At 40.8% G+C, this 16,904-nt stretch overlaps 1 protein-coding gene across 1 annotated transcript in view; it reads right to left on the bottom strand.

The window, feature by feature from the left end:
- Positions 1 to 13,611, bottom strand: part of gabra3 (gamma-aminobutyric acid type A receptor subunit alpha3) — a 53,182-nt gene extending 39,571 nt beyond the window's left edge. The window contains exon 1 of the mRNA XM_070916691.1: positions 13,526 to 13,611. Coding sequence (XP_070772792.1) covers positions 13,526 to 13,611 — 86 coding nt within the window. The remainder of the gene's footprint in view (positions 1 to 13,525) is intronic.
- Positions 13,612 to 16,904: the final 3,293 nt, after the last annotated feature.

The raw sequence follows: 16,904 nt of genomic DNA, 5'->3' as shown, positions 1-16,904 counted from the left end.
CAGTGAGGGGGGTCAATCTTAAGTGTAAGCTAATGGGCTTAGGCAATTTTATTTGATAGAATGGTCAGGAAGGCCGGACTGTTGAAATATTTGTGATATTTATTGATTGGACATTTACAAGGAGGTAGAAGGTTGTCTGGAAAAAAACAAGTTGAACCTGGCTCAACAGTGAGACGTCATCTGGCAAGGCTCTGCGGCAGCCATTACACGCAGGCACACATTCTTGGTGGACTACTTTTTATATGAACACAGAATTTCTATTGTTTACATCACAAGGAAAGATAAAATAATTTCCTCCGTGATAAACCTTAAAGTTCAAGGATCTGTTGGACTTGCTGGAATGTATTTCATGTTTCACTGGTACCTGAAGCAACACCCCGCGGATGACTGATAAGAATCCTGATATCCATCCACCACTAAAGTGCCCAGACGACGCACTCACTGAACTGTCTTGCTGCTGAGCACCGGGGGCGAATGGAGGGGATTAGTGAGGCTGCTCGGAGCTTTCGTAGGAAGATTCATTGGAAGCTGATGACTTTTCTTGACTGTGGTTATGGGGGCACTGGTTTATTTATTATCTATGTGGCAACAAATATTTAATTCCATCTTCCTGTCATCTAAATCCCACAATGGGGGAAAAGACATTCTTGATTAATAAATAGTAAATTCCAAGCTTGAATTCATGCATGAGTTAACCTTTACAATATAACTAATCTTCCTCACCAGGTCCTCCCACTCACATTCTCTCCAAGACTACCAACAATATATTGATAATGTTATGCAGCAGCGCATTATGCAGCATATTGTCTCTTACCAATGGAGGCCTTGTATCACTCAAAGCCTTTACAATATGACTGATTTCTCTTTGTTTGCTTCTTTCTTCTGTCTTCCACCAGCCTGTTTGGAGCAGATAATGTGCACAGGAGAGAAACTGAAGGGGGGGGGGTGTAATAGCTGCTAACATACAGTAGCTTTGGCTGACTCCGGGGACAGCTGCCACATCTACTATACTCGTTCATCTAGTACAACATTTCTCCTGTTGCGTCTTTCATCCACTTTGATTCAAGTTCAAGGAGCTGCCCTAAGAATATATTTTAGAATTTGTGGAAACTGGAACTTGTGTAATGAAATGTGCACTTTAAATTTTAAACTTGATATAAACAGAGTGGTTTTAACGAATCAACTGCAGAAGGCAGTGATTTCTTTAAAAAATGTCATTTTTATCCATGCAGCAATGTTGGTCTGTCCACCGCTTGGGTCCAGACTGAAATGTCTTAACAACTACTGGATGGATTGCCATGAAATTTACACACATTCATGTTCTGATCAGGATGAATTGTAATCATATTGAAGACCTTCATCAGTTCAAAAAATGAATTTGAAAAATAAAAACGTCTCCAATGTTTTGGTTTATGACCAAATACCTTCAAACCTAATGACATTCCCATCAGCCTCAGCTGTACTGTGTTCAGTGCTAATTAGTACAGCATGCTAACATGATAAACTAAGATGAAGATGGTAAACATTAGATCTACTTAGCATCAGCATGCTAACATCATCATTGTGGGCATGTCTGCACGTTGATGATAGCATTTAGCTCAGACCCTAGCTTTAGCTATAGACTCTTAGGTCTTGTTAAATATCAAATTTCCAGGCTTTCTGCACAATATCCATTGCAGAGCTGTAGCTGTACCATGTCCATCCATCTATCCATTGTTCTCCAGTAACTTCCTCCAGCTCTTCTTGCGGGATCCCCAGGCACTCCCCTGCCAGCTGGGCTGGAGTCCCTCCAGCATGTTCTGGGTCAGCCCCCGGGCCTTTTCCCAGTTGCCCATGCCTGGCACACGTCTTACGGCAGGCACCTGGGGGACATTTTTAGCAAATGCCCAAACCAACCACCTCCATTGAACACACTTTGTGATGCGTGTTTGCAGTAGATGCCAAGTTAGGTTTTGTGTCCACTGGGAACATTTCTTCAGAGTGCTCACTACTTTTACCCATTGAATTGACTTAAAGGAACAAAATGTCAGACAGTGCCAGGAGATTTGCATTGGCTTTCTTGCTCGGAGCAGTGGACTGCTGAAACTATTTCACCTTGGGAAAAGGTTTTCAATAGTTGTTCAGCAATAACGACAGCCATGGCCAGCACTTCCTCCCCAGCATCTGTTCAACACTTCCAGATAAAGCAAGAGGTGGAGGCCAATTGGCCCATTGATCATCATTAGACGCCAAAAGTTAGAGACTGTGTTTAACAGGCACAATGTGTTCAGACTGTGGAACTAGAGGAAGAAAATAAAATCAATTGGAAAATGTTAATTTCCAGCTGGTACTACCAACAAATCGTCCAACACTGCTGTTCTATACCCTGAACTTGATGGTGTTGAGAAAAAAGATGCTATCTGTGACTGTTTGTGGAAGTTTGCGCAATAATGTCTTGTAGCATTTTGCAGTTTGTCTTCAGTCTCTGCATAGAAGTTTTGTTAGGAGAAGTTACAGAAATGTGTGCTTACAGTGTGTGTATATGACACTTCTGTCTTCCACTGAGAAATCACACATTTAATACTGCATTTTGAGATAAATCCACTCAAACGTCAAGCTGTTTTTACATGTACAGTATCATTTGGTGCATATTCTTGTCTTCAGTTAAACAACACTGGTCCATCCTTTCTAGCACTGTGCTCCTCTTTCCATGCATTCATCCTGTCTCCTCCCACACACAGTCTCAATTCCCCAGTCCATCGCTGTAAAAGCCTCTGCCTTACTTGATCTTGGATTTTAACAGTTTTCGCCTGTCTTGTTGTCCTTGATCTTTAACTAGCTTTAATTCACTGCCATGACAACCAAGGCCAGAGAGAGGGCAGGGAGATGTCTTTCCGGTCTGTTCAGGCTGCAAAACGAAAGCTGACCAGTCGTCTGAAAAGCTTAGAGTACATACAAAAAAAAAAACTGGAGAAATGTTATTTAAAATATAATGAGAGCTAGGGCGGCTAAGTTCAGTATTTCCATCACAACATTGTAAACAATTATTTCAACCTAATCCGATTTGAAAAGGCAATCCAGGCTTAATGTGTAGATCCACTGCAAGGTGTTACTGCGATTGAATTAATGTAACATTTCATTTAAAGTAACAAATCCACTTTAAAAATCATGCAACAGTGATAAGAGACATACATTTTGCAGATATTTTATTTGGAAAATGCAGCACCACAAAGAAATATGCTGGATAGGACAACACCCTCCCTACAGCAGCAGGAAATTATCTAACATAAAGATATGATCTGAAGCGCGTGATATCAACGTTTGTGACATCAACCTACTTTCCGAGGCGGTTTTAGAAGAAAGCCACGGCTCTCGTGTCACATGCGGCACTGATATCTACAGGGATTAAATAAAGCGGCTAAATCACCTGCATCAGCAGCAATGAAGAGATCATGAATAACTGTTAGCATGCTCCGTAGCACTCCATGCTATGCAGTGCTGTAAAACCTGACTCTTAAAAAGATTTTTCATGGAGGAGGACAGGACCTGTAGACGAGTTCATAGTGGTAAATAATTTCCCATAAAGCCCCGGGAAAGCTAGATTAAAAACAACTCAAGAGCTGATGATCTTGAGGCTGACATTCCCCATTTTAAATTCAAAATCTCATTACAATTTCCAAAGAATACAGCATTATTACAGCTAGAGGAAGGGGAACAAACAATCCAATACATCAAATAGGGCCGTGCCGAGTTTATTGTAACAGGCCAATACATAAATCCTGGCTGCACAGGCCATACTACACTCCATGTAATTCCCAACCAGGGAGTGTGCGTATATTTCTTTTTATATTGCCTAAATTGCCTTGATTTAGTGATCCCGAAGCCACAGGTAAAGGACACATATAACAGTGTTTCGCACGTTTTGCAGCCGGCATATGGATCCCCGTCTGACTGGGCAGGGTATGTGACAGTGTTGGGTCCTCTGTGAAACAGGAGGCTGAAAATATTGGAGCTCCTCTTTCTCATTACTCGCATCCTTGACAGCAGTGTTATCCTTTCATCGTTTTCCATCTCGCTGACACATGTTCTCTCTCCTCATCTCTGATCGCTCTGCTCCTTTCAACTTGATTTCTCTCTCTCTCTCTTTTTTGCTGACTCCAGCAGAAAATGACTATATTTCCAACAAATTGAGATATCTGAATGTTACTCATTCTGCTGGACTAGTGCATAGGTAAGATGTGATATATGGAAGTGGTTTTTATCAGCGTATGAATACGAGGGTAAAAAAGCCTTTCATAAACATTTACTAGTTTACATTAAATTTCACCCTTCAGTCATTGTGAGGTGTTGCCAAAATAGCCTCTGCAGTAAAAGCTTGTCCTCGGCAACCTGTGTCATTCACAGCAGTCCGTTCAGCATGCCGACCACGCTGCGACATTAAGGACATTCAGATGACCTTCTGTACACACAGCCACACAACTACAGTACTCGGACCAAGTTAGGGAATAGATTTAACATAATGGGATCTTAGCTTGATATTAGTATAAACAATGTGATCTGTAATGTTTGCTAAAAATCTGCTAATTTGTGATGAGATAACATATTTGGTACTTGGTGGGAGAAAGTGCTTAGCACTTGATGCTGGAGTGACCTACTCCTGTGATGGGAATGTACAGTACAGAAATTAGGGTGGCAACTAGCGATTCATTTCATTATCAATGAAGTCTCACAGTGGAGAACTTGGTGTTTTTGTGGCTCCAGAGGAGGAAAGCAAGGGGCCAAGTGGACTGTAAACCAGGATAAACTGGTCTATAAACTATCTCACACCTGAGACACTGTCAAAAGCTTCCAGGCAACATTGTAATCACTGCCGCTTCTGGAAAGACACCTACATGACAACCCTGTGGGGCACATCACACCACTGCTTGTGACACCTCCGAGGAAGCTGGTAGAGCTACAGTACAACAAAAACTGTGAAGGAGGTGCTATCACAGTGCAATCTAACAGCAGCACTGCTGGTTCCTATTAGTCAGTAGTAGGTAGACGTCTTTATTAGTAGGCCCAATCTACAGTAGCCTCCCACTGTACAGCTTGAAGAGTTAAGTGTATGTAAACACACTTGGTCTCAGTGAAAGTAAACAATATGTGAAGATGCTGAGCCCATAATGTAGATATAAAACTGTATATCTTGCCAATTTATACAGTCGTAAGTCATTTTAAAAGTAATCCATAAATGACAGTTTTCACCTGCAGCTAATTACTGGACTGCAGCCAACACTAGAACAAAACTGACACAAGCTCCCAGATTTTATGTCTGCCGCATCATCTTTTGTTCGTGGTCGATGGGTTTAAGTGCCAAGTCTAACTGTCCCCAAACCAGTGTAATAAATCTTTTCCTGCTAGTGTTCTGCCATTATGATAACATGACATGAATGAATGTTACTGCCACTGGTTCAACAGACAGGGCAGTAAAACCATCCAGAGTTTATGTTTGGAAAATTGAACTTTCAAAAAAGTTTGAAATGAAATATATTTGGATGCAGATAAGCATAATATGATCAATTGAAGCACATTCTGTTTTTCTTTTTTTTCTTTTGTAGTATATCGTGCAGTCATTATTCCCTCTCTGTTGAGGGGGACAAAAAAATAAATACCTTGAGATTTCTCTTTTTCTTCTAAGCCTCTCCTGGTGTGCTGAAGAATGCATCCATAGTGATTTAAAAAGAAAAGAGTAATGCTGGATATGTGGTATTTTTCCTTGCGCTGGAAAGGTTAAACATTGTTAGTAATCCTCCAAGTTGTTTTCAGTACACAATCAAACGCACTGACCAATTTCTACAGTTGTTGGATACCTTAAACAAAAGTTGAACAGGAATAGTCTTTTCTCTCTTTATTCAACACACTGAAGAAACAGACAAAATAATGAATCTAAAAAGCGGTACGCGTCCTTGTACTGAGGTTTTTGTGTGTTTTATCACAGTTCTGACTAAATTAAATCTGATCTGGAATGAAATTTGCCGTTATCACAAGGCTGCTCCTTTGGCCTCCTGCTTACTTTGCGTTCATCTTGTTCCAGACTTTGTTCCACTTTTCCCTCTTTAACTGCTGTTAGAACAAGCTGCAAGTGAGCTGCATGGATTCTTTGGATCATAAACCACAAACCAAATGTTTGTGAGTAGAAAGGATAAACTCTATTTACAATAACACAAACTAACAGAACTAACAAAGGGGAATTACTCATAGTTACTCATTACCAGTTTAACATTATTGATTCTGTAAATCCACCACTATGATCGATTAAACAATCACAATATTAAAAGGATACACTAGCTGATAGACATTTGCAGATAAAATGATAATCAGCTTAACTCGTGGCAATTCAGATCCACAGATATTGTGGTTACCTTGATTCTGTGATTTTGTTTCCTACTGTCTATCTTGACTCTGCCAAACATTTGATTTAAAAAAGCACAGGCTGGAGAACCATAACCATCCACCCTATTATTACGATTTAAAAGCTATTTGATAAACTGCCAAAGAAGTCTAACATAGTTTTAGAGTCGTTAAAATGTGCAATACAGCTGGTTTGTGTGATATTGCGTTCTTTACTGCACAGCTTCTGTGTCTTCACATTTTATGACTTAACTTTTGGCAGATAGTTTTTAGTCCATGACAGGGAGGATTCTTCTATGTATCTATGAGCAACAGAAAATGTCCATGCAGTCAGCATTAGAGGAAACCTCTCACCTGCTTTGAGTTTCTAATCACAAATGAGTGTTAATTTGCCAACAGCAACACAAACGTTTTACATGTATAACTCTATGAAACAACTCTATTTAAAACCCAATTGCCACAATAAATCAGACAGGAAAGTAGATTTATATTCCTTGTTTAATTGTACACCTACATTTTCCATGAAAAGCCATTACAAACTCTTTGTTCACAACACTTTGAGTCAGTCTGTGCAACATTTTCAAAGGCACAGTTAGGTGTAAGGATTTTAATCTGTATTGAATGGGCTGTTTATCCATAGCGTTACCTCAGACACAGATTCAACTTCAGAGGGAGTCGGGGGTGGATGTTGCTGGTGGCGAAGGATATGGGATGTACTGAAATGATTGTGTTTCATAGACAATGCTCCATGGAAGGTGAGTCAGAGCTATTTCCTCGAGGAAAAAACCCCTGAAATAAACAATATAAACATGCAAAAGATACTGCTTGAGCAAACAAAAAATGCTATTTAATCTAACAATTTCATGGATTGGTAACGTCTTGAGGGTCCATTCTGAGAGGCACCAGACATTAGTTCAGCATTTGTGTATTTTCCAGCACTGAGTGGTCAGTGTGCAGCTGTGCAGACACCTTCTGGGAAATCCATTCCAGCCTCAGTTTGATTCATGCCTGCTGGGGTTGTCCGCTAATTGGTTACTGTGATGATCATTGGCCAGATGCTTATTATATAAATAGAAAATTGACTGAAACTCAAAAGTAATGAGGGCCCAGGTGAATGACATTTTTAAAGATTTTAGGATGTTGGAAGGACAGTAGTTTAACATGACACTCCTGTTGCTACTTGCATTATTTCTCTAGTTGTTTACAGTTAGTATGCACGTACTCTAGAAAATCAAGCTTGTTGAGTTGAAAATCTCTGAACTTTGCAGGAAGGTGCTGGAGAGACAGAGACAGAAGAGCCCATTTGTAGGTGTAGATCGACTGGAAACTGAACGTTGCTGTTGAGTGTGAGTGCTTTTATCACCCTACGCGTTGTTTGATTGTTGTTAGCCGTGTAGTAAACCCTTTAACTAGAGTGAAGATATTGTTGTCATAGAAACAAAACCGACGCGCAGCACAAGCGCTTCTGCCAGCGCTTTTCTCCTGAAAAAAACGCTATGTGGACACAGGCCCTAAGTCAGTTACTATATTAATAGAATATTGACAGGCGCTAGCGCAATGTAATTACAAAACAGATCAATAAAACTTCAAAAGAATTAAAGACATGGGAAAAAGGAAAAAAAAACAGTTTTTCTTTATTCCTTTTTTAATTAATCTCGGTCTTATTTTCAAGGTTTTGGCCAGCATTCCCATCAGTTGAGATAATTTTACTCATAAGTTTAATAGGCTTGCAGACACTCTCCAGCAGGACAAACACAAGCAATAAGACCCTTAACCTCTAAACCTCTTATGATCATCCATTAGATCTTATAGAGCTAGTTTCTGGCACCACTTTGACCTACTATACTTGCACTAATTGTGTGTGCATGCAGTTCTCCAATGCTATTGATGAATATAACAGATGCTTGACCGGTCTTGCTGTTCTATGCCCATGGACTCAATTGAAAAGAGGATTTGAGTCCACTGTGACCCTCACCAGTAAAATCAGGTCAACTCGTAAAATATAATCCTGTTGATTTTTTCTTTAACGAAAAAAAAATGGCTGCATATAATTGTTGTTTTGTTGTCAGTTAAGTAAAGCAGGAGTTATATATTCACAGATGATTTCTGATTAAACATTACCTTTGACTTTCTTTTCTTTTGGCACTCTTTTGGAGTAGAAACTATTTGCCTGGTCATTCAATCAGCAAAGTGGTTCAGCCATGAATACATTACCCTTGTCCGGACCTGTGACACATTAACCTTGACAACGCTACCGAAACAAAATGTTATCTGTTGACCAGGTCACATCACAAAGTGATGCCCTTCTCTGCCATGCTGTGAATAATTCATGTGAGATTGGGTGAGAAAGCGAGTGGAGGCTGGGCAACTTCAGAATCAATCCATAGGCAAAGTGTACTTATAGCACTCTCATCCTTATAGCTATTGATTATGTGCCACGTTAGCCAGCAGCTTGGCAATAGATTACAAACAAAATAGACAACAAGACGGCCTGAGTGTCCACACTTGTTAAGTGTTGACTGTATAAGGGGAGGGCAGGGGGTTGGAAGTGAAACGAGCTGATGGATTGAAAGACCTTCGCTATTACTTCGCTATTAATTTGGCTGGCTGAGTAACCCTTCAGATATTACCCTGGTTAGAGAGTATTGTGGAGACCTAAAGCACTGACGTTGAGTGGAAATAACTCAGGTTGAGGCGTCTGATGCAGTTTACATCTTTTACTGATTGTAAAATAGGTAGTGTATGAACTGACAACATGTGCCACTCAGTGAGTAGACAGGGTTTCATAGTCTGGTATGCAGATGCTGTGTCCTAGCAACTACCAAGCAACAATGGTAGCCTCATCTATGGGAGTTTTGCACAGCCTTCCCCAAAGTTAGCAGTTGTAGCTTTGTACACACAACAGAAGGTCCATCAGTATATAGACTAAGTAGATACATCCTCACCATCTTCCTTTTTGGCAGGGAGTCTAATCAACCAGGCAACAGGTCGTACATATTCCTTGTCTTGGGTTGGCTGCTGATCAGACGCATCCATCATCTCCAGGAAAGATGTTTGATACTCTTCCTACAGGCCAGAATGCTTGAGGATTTTGAGGATCAATAATAAGAACCAACTGACTGATTGCCTTTTTCCTTCATCCTTCTTCCCCTTCTTTAGCACTTGCAAGTCAGTTAGGTAATTCCTGACAAAGTTGACCGAGAAATGATCCGCAGCCCATCAGTAGGATATTGTGCGTAATTGGATCTGGATCTGGAGCCATGTCTTAGCACTGAGGGTTGTAGCACAGAGGAATCTCCACTTTGTTCAGGTCATGTAGCTCGATTTCCCATGTTTGCCATGTTTCCAGTAGGTCTTCCAAAGATCTTGTACTAAAACCTTGACGCGGGTAGTGTATGGAAGTAGGTGACCCAGTGGATCTTATTGGGAAGCAAGCACCTTGTATATTTGTCTCAAGGTGGGCAGGGAAGATTCCAAGATTCGACTCTTGTACCCTAGGGTGTCTCATACAACAATCGTAGCGCAGGCACAAGGTACGTTCCTGGAGGTTGGGGCTTTCCTCAGAAAGCCACAGCTCGCTGTTTTGCTAATAGAAAGCAGTTCCCTCATCTTGTTCACCAGGTCCCAGGCTTCAGTCGCTGTCGCTGTCCCAAAATATAAGGCCTGTTGGATGGAAAAAATTCTTCATTGCCTACTTTGCTGTCCTGCATATGTCGCTCCAGTGCATAGGTGGGCAACACCTGCCACTGAGGAAGTGATTGGTGTTGAGATAGCAGGTGGTTGTGCGCTGCTCCTTCTTTCTAGGATTAGGTGCACTCTCAGGGTACAGATCAGCAGCTCGACTGGCTAGTGGAAATAACTCAGGTCGAGGCGTCTGATGCAGTTAACATCTTTTACTGATGGCGGAATGGGCAGCGTGGGTAGACATTCACACACAGCAACACGTTGTTGAATATCCACCATCCACCAAGGAAAAGAAGGCAAAAACATGTGCCAGTACTGAGTAGGCGGGGTTTTATAGTCTGGTCGGCAGGGGTTGTGTTCTAGCAACTACCAAGCAACCGTGGCAGCCTCATTGTCATCCATGGGACTTTCGCACATTCGGTGAATGGAAATAAACACAGCCTTCTCATTCATATGTAATACATGGATTCCTAGGAATAATAGCTTAATCATCCCTGTATTTCAGTCTGCGGGAAATGAGGAAATTTGGTGCTGTGCAGAATGACAGACCCCTATATAGAGGATTTGTCTGTTACACCTTAATCCATTAGGAAAGTCTCCTGCCTCAACTGCAGTAAAGCCGATTTGGAGCCTGCCGATAGCATCAGTGGGCATCAGGGAGGTGGCAGTTTTCAGAGAGAAACAGCTCTGCTGATACGCAGATATTCTGTGAGGATGTGTGCGCTGATGTTCTGAGGATTATTTCTAAACTCCAGCAACTTGAACTTTGATGGACAATTAACATATACTTTCACTTTCAGATGCAAATTTCAAGAGAAATTTCATTTTTGGTTCAGGTTTGATTTCTCGTGAGGCAACGTATAATAATGTCTTCCCTCAAATGAACTAAAGTAAAGCCTCATTTAGTACAGGTTAAACTGAATAAAATGTGTTAAGTAAAGACTGCTGTGCAAGGGCTTTGCATATGTGCACTACATCATGTCTCAAGTAATTGCAGAAAGATTAACATTTGTGAAAATCCTTGTCACGTGCTGTTAGGTCCATGCATAATGAATTGCATTGACTGCTTGGGCCCTGCTGTAAAGGGTGTGATAACAATTTTCTGTTCCTGAATATGTCAACATTTCACACATTTCCATTATTAACCCACTGCTCTCATAACATCTAATGATTTTTCCATATTTTTTTTAACATCCTGAAAACTCATGCCAATAATTCTACCTTCAATCTTCTTCTCTGGCCTCATGCTGCATAATCAAACCAAGGGCAGGCTTCCAGTACTTTTGCAATTGTATAACTATGAGTATATTAATTATCTGTTCCCTATTTTTTTGTTTTAAAGAACAAGGTGAAAGTAAAGGTTTGGACAGGGATTTGTCATTTATGACGAGAAACAAAATGTTTTGAATGGACAGTTTTCAGCTACAATGGTTTAACGTTTAGTGTGAATTTTAGCTATATCTTTATGGTCTTTACCCTAAATTTATCTAGATCTGTTTACATTTTGTCAATTTGGAACCATTAAAAGTATGCCGAATTAGCTATTAGAAATTCCTGTTTGCAGGATCACCGGATTACTTTGATACTGAAGAAAACTGAAAAACACATTGATTCTCAGTTAAATTCTGGAGTTATAAGGAGCATCTTTTTTCTATAATTTCTATGTGGATTTAGCTGAGATAATATCCCCAGAAAGTGTATGTCACACTGAATCAAAAAATATGTATATCATGTCTGTGTGTTTAGATATGACTGAGTGATGACTCCAAGAGGGAGGACTAATTTTGACGCAAATTGCAGCTCAACGCCAACCCTTCAACTCGCACCACCCTACGGAGGAGTGTCTCACAGTTTGAAAACCTCTGATCTAGATAGATGTGGACACTGAACATTATACCTCATTCTAACACCATGGGCATTAATATGCTGCTACAACAGTCTCCACTCCTCTAGGAAAGCTTCCCACAAAATGTTGGGACCTGGCTGCAGGGATTTGCTCCCATTTAGCCCCTAGAGCATTAGTGAGGTCAGCCACTGATGTTGGGTGATAAGCCCTGGCTCAGAGTCAGCGTTTCAATTCATCCTGAAGGTGTTGGATGGGGTTGAAGTCAGGGCTCTGAGCAGGCTTGTCAAGTTCTTCCACACTAAACTGGGAAAACCATTTCTTTATGGACTGGTGCATGGGGGCATTGTCTGGTTGAAACAGGAAAGGGTCTCCCACAAACTGTTGAAACACAGTTGGAAGCAAACTATGTGACTAAAATATCACTGTGTGCTGTAGCATTAAGATTTTCCTTCATTGGAACTAAGGGGTCTAGCCCAAACCATGAAAAACAGCCTCAGACCAATGGTAGATCACTGTATGTAGACAGGGGTGCAGGTTTGTCCCCAAGTTGTTCAGTTGAACATGCACCATGTCCTTGAATTGGAAAGGTACAATAAGTCAAAACACATGTTGTTAAAGATCTCTTGCCAGGTTTGGCCAGCACCTTCTCCTGGCCACACATTTCTATTTAATATATGTAATTACAAGTGCTGTGTGCTCCTAATAGGCAAGGAGAGCCAAGTGGCACAATGACAAAGCAAACTGGGCTAATCCCTGTCACACTGTTCTGATTTCTTTCCCCAGCCTGCTTTCTCCCTGGTTCGGTGAGCCTTTCCTAGCATGCAAAATCTTAAAGTGATTTACACTCCGCCGCATCTCCCTGCCATAACATCCTACCTTATCAACAATGCTAACATGGCAACCTGTGCAATCTCTTCGCTTGAAATTACAAGGAGTGTGATTAGAATGACTTCTAGACATCCTGGCTTCTTTTTTTTTTTTATTGCTGACTCTTAACCCACAAACTGAAAAATGTGCACAGGATGCAGGAGTGAAAATGCTGTGAATGGACAATCATAGCCGTGGTGTGCTGCACAATGCAAATTAATTCACCAGTCAGTGAAATTTAGACCACAGCTGAGGAGAGCTACATTTAGATGAGAGGATAAGTTCACTTTATGTTCATGTTTCGGCCTAATTTAGGACAAGGTGAAAGTCACAATGTTGTCCAGGAAGTCCTTGGGTGCAAAAAGTATATACCACTGATGGTGCAGGAGAAAAAATGAAGAATATTCTTTCCTTGATCATCCAATGCTAAAGGTTTTCCTAGACAGTCCTGCAGTTGTTTTGTCAACACCATTATAGAGATCTGCTCATTTCATTTGCCAAACTGACAGTCACAGCTGAGACCATCTCACTGTGTAATAACAAAAAACATTTCTTGCTTTTTCTCAGCTTACAATATAGATTAACTTTTGCTTCTAATGGTGTTGGTTAGATTACAGTGTCTGCTGCAGCAGTGAGCCTGATTAATACAGGAGGGACTGAGTCTGGGGAATGAAATGGGTCCACAGGAAGGAAGACGTTAAACAGAAAACAGAGGAAGAGTGAGACTGAGAGGTGATATGCAGTACGTTGTTGTACCTGGCTTCAGGAAGGAGGTTGAGGAGCAGGAGGAAGATCCACAGGCCCAAGTCCAGTGATTTAGGCTTCCAAAGTGCAGCAGCCATATCAGTTTAAACAGGAGACTCCTGCAGAAATGACAGAGGAGGGAGGACATTATGTCATGGTGAAGCTACTCACAAAGACTGGCAAACAGCTAATAAGTGACTCCAGAAAACAAGTTAAAGATATTAATAGCCAACAGGTAAAAGTGATGGACATCAAAGCATCGGCAAATTGCTACTGCTATTTCGAAACATGAATTTAAGCCTCAATTACAGCACGTCACCCTGCTCAATCCACCTCCTCTTGACTGGTTTATATTTTTGATTTATGATTGAAGGTGTCTGTTTGGTCTTAAACTGATACACTGACATTTTAATACATGAGAGCATGTGGCTGTCAAACATATCATCCGGAGTCTTTCTTATTCAGTGGTATAAAGCAAAAAGGTTTTGTACGTGAAGTGTGCAGCGTTACTAATACTACTAACTCATTCACTGACAGTGGTGCTACCTGTTAATTTAGTAGCTCTTGGTTCAAAGATTGAGACATGCTGGAATATTTGGTAGGTAATTATTAAGTTGGCCATAAATTTGGCAATTGCAATTTCACTTTTTGATGGTACATAAAGATATAAAACGTTCACATTGGGCTGCATCATCTTAAATTAATTAATTAATAAATGAAAAGCTAAAAGAAAGCTTATGTTCTCCCCTCAATATTCAGTGTTAAACTGACTCTAAAACACTGGATGTACACTGAACTCCTCCTGCTTCTTGTTGGTTTACATGTCAACCAGCAGTAACGGACACAAGCTGTGCTGTGCGAGCAGCTCGCGAGCGTCTGCCAATGTTTTTGGCTGTCCCGTATCCTCCACGCGCAGTGACTGACGCACATTTTAAATACAAACCAGTGTGTTCCTGCTGCTGCTTTTCAGTGTAACAGATTGATTCTGTCTCTTCGTCTTTTGGAGAATGGGGCTGTAGTTGCTTTGTCCATAAACTGCCACTGTGAACCAACCAGTTTATTATTGTGTTGTTAGTCAAATTCGCGCACGCTTGGCAATTCTGTGCACCGATGGCCACACTGTTACATTCATTGTGAGTTCTTGTTGTCTGGGCTTACACCCACAGGACCCTCAGTAATCATGAGCAATGACGTAGTTTACAAACACAACCAGGATAATACATCACATAAAACCCTGGAATAAACACATTATACAGCAGTACACAGTTTCCTCCTTCCTTATATCTCCACTGTCTAGATGTTGCACTGCATTCCTAACGCTGTAATTATTGGTAATTATTACAAGGAGCTTGCAGTCTGGCAATTTACAGAAAGCTCAAATGACCCCTCATTAAAAATACATGCGCGCAGAAATTGGCATGCGTGCTATTGAATGCAGCCTAAAAACACCAGGCAGGTGACAGAAAGGAAGCCAAATATCTACAAATGACTGAGGCACAGCAGTTACACGGCCACTCGAGCATACACATGTGTAGCAGCTGTGTCGTACTTAAAAGGCTTTCATTGTGCTTTTGTGAGATTCAGCCCCCCCGCCCCAACCACTTATTGCGACTGTACAGAGAGAAGATCAAACACTTTCCACTGGGGAATCAGTGTTCTCTGTGTTACTGCAGAGCACTGATCAGTACAGGAGGAGTAAACAAATGATTGGATGTAAAGGCACACTTCAGGTTACTTAGTCTTTTAACATGATGCTCGAGAGCCAAAGAACTCTGAATGAATTACCATCCAATTATTTTTTAAATGTCTTAAACTGTATGTGCCAAGAAACCAGCAGCTTTAATTCACAGTTTGTAGCCCAAATTATGCAATATCTTTGAGGTGAGCCAGTGGTAAAAAATAAAGTGATACTTTGACATCACTGCTTGTGGCATCTAGCATCATTACAAGGCTTACCTTCTCAACGTGCGTCAGAATAAACATGCGCTATCAAACGGCAGTGAACAATGGTTTGATTAGGAGGAAGAAATCAAGCTCAGAAAGCCTCAGACTGTCTGGACAATAAGCTGATATCACGAATATCTTGTTCCTAATAGAGAGATGGCCACTGGGTAGCGTGTGCAGTGACACGGTAGTTCAGAAAAATGCTCCTAAAATGACTGACCAAGCTCGTAGAAAATAAAAGTCAGCAAAAATATATTCTATTAGCTTTATTTAAATAATGTATGAACCATGTTGACAATTTCAATCAATGCACTTACAGGGGATTCGACAAGGATCAATAGACACTGACATTCTGCTTCATACGTCCAAGAGCCATGAGGTGTTATTGATGTGAAGATATTTACAGTCATCGTTATGAGCCTGTGACTGAGTGTCCTTGTTTCCATAAATAAAGCATCCATCCATCCATTTTCTATGCGATCATCCCTCGTACTTTGGCTGAGAAATACTACAGTGACTTCTGTAATGTGGGAGAGAAATCATGGTGGCCCCAGTGAGTAAAATGTGTGATCTGAACGTTTCCAAGCAAACATTTTCAAGTGAGCCAGGAAATCTTTTCTGTAACCTGAATACGAGATAATCCTGGTTGTTTTTCATGCAGTCATCCGAAACTGAGTTTGTCGAGTAGCCACTTGAAAAAAGTGTAAATGGAGCCAATTAAACTGAGTACGGTTCATGCAAATGAGTCAAACTGTTATTTTCATAATTTCAGCCCTCACCTCCCTTTCAACAAACGTCAAGCTCAAGGACAGGCCAAGTCCAGTCTTGTGTTGATTGACAAATGCTGGTAAACAGAAAACTGCAGACAGCTCAGTTCCCAGGTTGTTTTTTTCCCCCACATATCATATTAGGCATCATCTTGCTTTCTCCCTCCGTCCTTTCTTTTCTCTCTGTACGTTTTGCAAACTGGATTTGTGTTTAAACTGATTCTGGATCGTTATCCATTAAAGATTTTATGTTCTCCATAAAAACTACAGGATGCCCTCTGGTGTCTGAGGTATCATTTCCTTGCCTTATAATGTCTGTCGGAAAATTGCATTGATAATTTCCTGACATATATTGCCACCTATTCAAGTCGCTTCCACTCACATGGGGATCATCTTAGCATATGTGTCATCTTTAAGGCTCTAAACGTCCTGGATGAATAAATCTTTTTAAAAGACTTATACTCTATGCCTTGAGGTTCAGTTAAAACGCAGTGTAGTCATCACTGATCGTCATTATAGTTTGTAGTAGTTGAAAGGGAGGATGAGTTCTGATTAAAGAGGCGCAGCACTGACACTGGCAGACTCTAATAATGTGCTCAGTAAACAAAACAGCTAAGTTTCAAAGCACTAAAGAAAAGTGAAGATTTAATTATTCTCATTAGTCAGTCCATAAACTCCGT

This window comes from Enoplosus armatus, chromosome 13 (genome assembly GCF_043641665.1).
Source record: "Enoplosus armatus isolate fEnoArm2 chromosome 13, fEnoArm2.hap1, whole genome shotgun sequence".
In the NCBI taxonomy this organism is placed as follows: Eukaryota; Metazoa; Chordata; class Actinopteri; order Centrarchiformes; family Enoplosidae; genus Enoplosus; species Enoplosus armatus.
The sequence above is the reverse complement of the archived record's forward strand: the minus strand, read 5'-3'. Positions and strand labels throughout refer to the sequence as shown.